This window comes from Acanthisitta chloris, unplaced genomic scaffold (genome assembly GCF_000695815.1).
Source record: "Acanthisitta chloris isolate BGI_N310 unplaced genomic scaffold, ASM69581v1 scaffold5825, whole genome shotgun sequence".
In the NCBI taxonomy this organism is placed as follows: domain Eukaryota; kingdom Metazoa; phylum Chordata; class Aves; order Passeriformes; family Acanthisittidae; genus Acanthisitta; species Acanthisitta chloris.
The window spans coordinates 28,388-32,814 of record NW_008673027.1 but is presented as its reverse complement, the minus strand read 5'-3'; the positions used below and the strand labels follow the sequence as shown (position 1 = coordinate 32,814).

The window sequence follows — 4,427 nt, the reverse complement described above, 5'->3', positions numbered from 1 at the left end:
AATGGCTGAGCGCTGAAGTAATTCTGTGTCAAAAGCCAACAAAGCATTTTGTTTTCTCTTTTAAAAATCTGGCCTGGGTCCACAAAGGTTTTTGTGGCAGAAGCTGGCAGTCCTATACTTGCTGTACCCCATGCTTTTAGGGCTTATCCTGGTGGAGATGTTTTTCACCTCTGCTTGTATATACCTGCATGTGCCCATGTCTCCGCAGGAACTAGCCATGGACCGTCAGTCAGGACTTCATGCAGGTGTTTTGGGTAAATGGTCACACACTCCAGATACAGGACTTTTATCTCAGACCAGCAGGAGATTTGAGATGGATACAAAACAATCCTTATAATTTAATGCTTATGTTGACAAGGTAGCAGCCTAAATGGTGAAGAGGCACAGATGGAATGATTTTGTTGTATGAGAGCAGCAGGTCTCCTGGGCTAGTGACAGCTCCCTATCCATCAAGAACTGCTGTGAATTCTGTGTTTGCTCTTGTTAACCAGTTTTCATTTGTACATTTTTGCATTTGTCATTCTCTTGTGCACACCCTTACCAGTGTGGCTACATAGATACAACTCCAATTTAAGTTGTCTGAACTGGTGGAGGCAACCACAGAATGCCTGTCAGGGAGTCAAAGGCAAGTTCTGCAGCAAGGCTGTTCACACTAGGCTCCTGAGTGTTAGTCTGCAATCTACTGCTCTCTTACCAGGTTTGTCTTCTGTTTCAAATAGTGAAGGGAGGAGAGAAATGAAAGAAAACTTCAGGAAACAGTTGCCATTTTAGGGCTTAAAAAATAAATTGCCTCTTAGATAAATGGCTTCTCTACATGTGCAGCTCAACCTGTACGTGTGTGATAACTCTGCAGTGTGTGAGAAAAAGAAACAGTGATGGAAGGATCTGCACTCTCAGCACCTCCAGATAAGTTGTGGGATTGCTTTGTTTAGACTTTAGATCTTGGTAAGTGCACAGTGAGAAAAGGCAGAGGCAGTATGCTAGAGGTGTGCTGTGTACAACACAGGACTTCTAGGATTGGCAGAAGATTTGCCAAGTCCTCAGTTCCCTGGACACAGGCTCATTTGCCACCCTAATTTAGTCCTGGTGGAATCTGATTGTTTTTGTGTGTTTGTCTAAGATTTTCAGGGGTAGGTAGTTAGGATAAGTGGAGAGTAGTCAGTAGAGCTTCACAGGATCATGACCAGGATTTCTAGGTGTGTGGCAGCTTTGTCAGAGCCATGGCACCTCCAGACGGCACTGTATTGTCATGGATAAGAAGTCTGGAACTTCCAGGGCTTATTTTATATGTTCTGTGTGGTGGTAATGGTCTTACAGTGCTATAGAGCCAGCGGGTCTGGAAGTACAAGATTAGTGGGTGTAAACAGCAGGAAATCTCCAATGAAAATGTCAGAGACCCTGGGCACGTGGCTGACTAGGAGACAAAGTGCAGTGTTGCCATAGGAGTAGCCCATAGTTGTGGGCTGGAGGAAAGCCATTAGTTTTGGTGTAGGCAGCCAATACTGCACTTCCACAAAGCAGTTCAAGTGCAGAGGTTGTATTAGTGCAACAAAGAGAGGTGGTATGGTAGTAGTTGTGTGGGCATCCAGGAGTTCTTGTGATTCACAAGAAGTCTAATGCAGTGGAGGGCCCAAAAGAAGACATGTCCAGCTCTGTATGAGTCATGTAGCCTCCTAAATTTTGCAAACTTAATCTGCAGACAAAACAAAGAGCAAGTAAAATCAGTTTCTACTGATTTTTTTCCTTGTGAAAATTTAATTTTCACGTTTGTGAGAGTAATTGCTGTTCTTCTCTTACCTTGTTCTGTGTTCGTATTCCTCATTCTCTCATCTTGCCACCCACCAAAGAGGAACAACACAATGTTTACACCAGGGCCAATCTATAAAATGAAGTCCTAAACTCAGAATTTAGCTTTGATAGGATCCTTCTGCATCTTGGAGTGATGTCTGTCTGCCTGTCTGTGTGCTGCCCTATCTGTAGTAGGGGATCTGCTCAAGCAGACAGACTGTAGATGGTTACAAACATATTTAGTTCTGGAAGGATATTACTTTGTGCTTTGCCCAGCTGGCCAGGAAGTGCTGAGCTCACTAGGTTCAAAGAGAGAAAAACATAGCAACATACAGAACAATGCATTAACTAACCAAATACATCATGAGGAAACCAAGCATTTATGCAGTGAAAATAAAGTGCATCATATTTAAAAAATATCCCAGCCAGCAGTTTCCCTGGTTGATGTATTTGGCACCAACACAGTGCACTGGGAATTGAAAAGGGACATGGTAATAGGAAGGGAGGGGAAGGTCTTGGAGTACAACCCAGAATTTGTCAGCTCTATACTTAATTCTGAAAATACTGCTCTTTCTGAATACCACTTAGAAGAGTACCACTAAGTGAGTTCAGAGGCAAAATGTGTATGTATGTAGCAGTTACTGTGAGGAACAGGAGTATTAAAAAATGATCCTCCATTTAATCCTCTTTATCTGGGCAGAAGCAAAATAGTTACATAGCAAATGGTCTGGACTGTTCATCTTAATAAACTGAGTGGCACTTCAAAGGAAAACAAAAGTCTTGGGGAGGAAGGGAGTTTATGAAATATTAGTAATTGAATTCTGCAAGTTGCTTTGCAGATCCTGAGGAACATTGGGTTTATAGGAAAACCAGTAAAACCCAAGAGGCCGAAGTTAAATAGGATTTCTGAAGCCCAGCTTTATCCTTGAATGATAGTGATGCCTCTGTGTCTCATGGGAACAGTCCAAGAACCTTCATTTAGAAATATGTATCTGTGATTTAGCTTTGTATGCATCATGGTCCTTATGGACAGAAAGTAGTTAAACATTAAAGTCACCCTGTGTTTACAGAATAATCAAGATTCGAAGTGTGAAAGCTTTCAAAATGGGAAGTCAAGGCTATCTTTGCATTTATGGAAGGTAAAGTGCCAAAAAAGGAAAAAGAAATGCCCAAAGGCATAAATGAAAATTACTGGAGACTATATAAAAAGTTTATGTTGATATTTCTGGAGATATTTGTAGGCAAAACTGAAGAGTGCAATTACCTACCTGACAGATTTATAGCAGCTTTTGTTAGAGATGTGAATGCATTTAGCATGCAAATATCGAACTGTACCAATAATTTTGTAAATTTTCTTTCCCTGTTTTATGTTATTTTAGGACAAACTGGTGCAGGAAACAACTGGGCTAAAGGACACTACACAGAAGGGGCAGAGTTGGTTGACTCTGTACTTGATGTAGTAAGAAAAGAATGTGAACACTGTGATTGCTTGCAAGGATTTCAGCTCACTCATTCCCTGGGAGGAGGGACGGGGTCTGGCATGGGAACCCTACTCATCAGCAAGATACGAGAGGAATATCCAGACAGGATAATGAATACCTTTAGTGTCATGCCCTCTCCGAAGGTTTCTGATACAGTGGTGGAGCCCTATAACGCTACACTTTCGGTTCACCAACTGGTTGAAAACACAGATGAAACCTACTGCATTGACAACGAAGCTTTGTATGACATTTGCTTCCGCACTCTGAAGCTCACCACTCCGACCTACGGTGATTTGAACCACTTGGTTTCTGCTACCATGAGTGGGGTAACTACCTCCCTGCGTTTTCCAGGCCAGCTGAACGCCGACCTCCGGAAGCTGGCAGTAAACATGGTCCCCTTCCCACGCCTTCACTTTTTCATGCCAGGCTTCGCTCCTTTGACAGCCCGAGGCAGCCAACAGTACCGAGCACTCAGTGTTCCAGAGCTCACCCAGCAGATGTTTGATGCCAAAAATATGATGGCAGCCTGTGACCCAAGGCACGGCCGATATCTGACAGTGGCCACTGTCTTCCGTGGTCCCATGTCCATGAAGGAGGTTGATGAGCAGATGTTGGCCATCCAGAACAAGAATAGCAGTTACTTTGTGGAGTGGATCCCAAACAACGTCAAGGTGGCAGTGTGTGACATACCTCCCCGTGGCCTTAAGATGGCTTCCACATTCATTGGCAACAGCACTGCCATTCAAGAGCTCTTCAAAAGGATCTCGGAGCAGTTTTCAGCCATGTTCAGGAGAAAGGCTTTCCTCCACTGGTTCACAGGAGAGGGAATGGATGAAATGGAATTCAGAGAAGCAGAAAGCAACATGAATGACCTGGTTTCAGAGTATCAGCAATATCAAGAAGCAACAGCAAATGATGGAGAGGAAGCATTTGAAGATGATGAAGAAGAAATCAATGAATAAAAAAATTAAGTCCACAGTGTTTTCCAGGCCAAATTCTCAAATCTAAACTTCTGATAATTAGGCTTATAAATCCATATTTAGGTTTAAAAAAAAGCATGACTTTCAATGTTAGAAGTGCTCGTCAGAGTCCACTGAGATCACTGAGAACATTTAGTGTTTCTGGAAATCAGGCCATTTCTAATCATGAGGAAAATCT

At 42.7% G+C, this 4,427-nt stretch overlaps 1 protein-coding gene across 1 annotated transcript in view; it reads left to right on the top strand.

Annotated features, from left to right (window-relative positions):
* Window positions 1–4,427, top strand: part of TUBB6 (tubulin, beta 6 class V) — a 7,156-nt gene extending 2,729 nt beyond the window's left edge. The window contains exon 3 of the mRNA XM_009074735.1: window positions 3,168–4,427. Within this exon, the coding sequence (XP_009072983.1) occupies window positions 3,168–4,231 (1,064 nt within the window). The 3' untranslated portion in view covers window positions 4,232–4,427. The remainder of the gene's footprint in view (window positions 1–3,167) is intronic.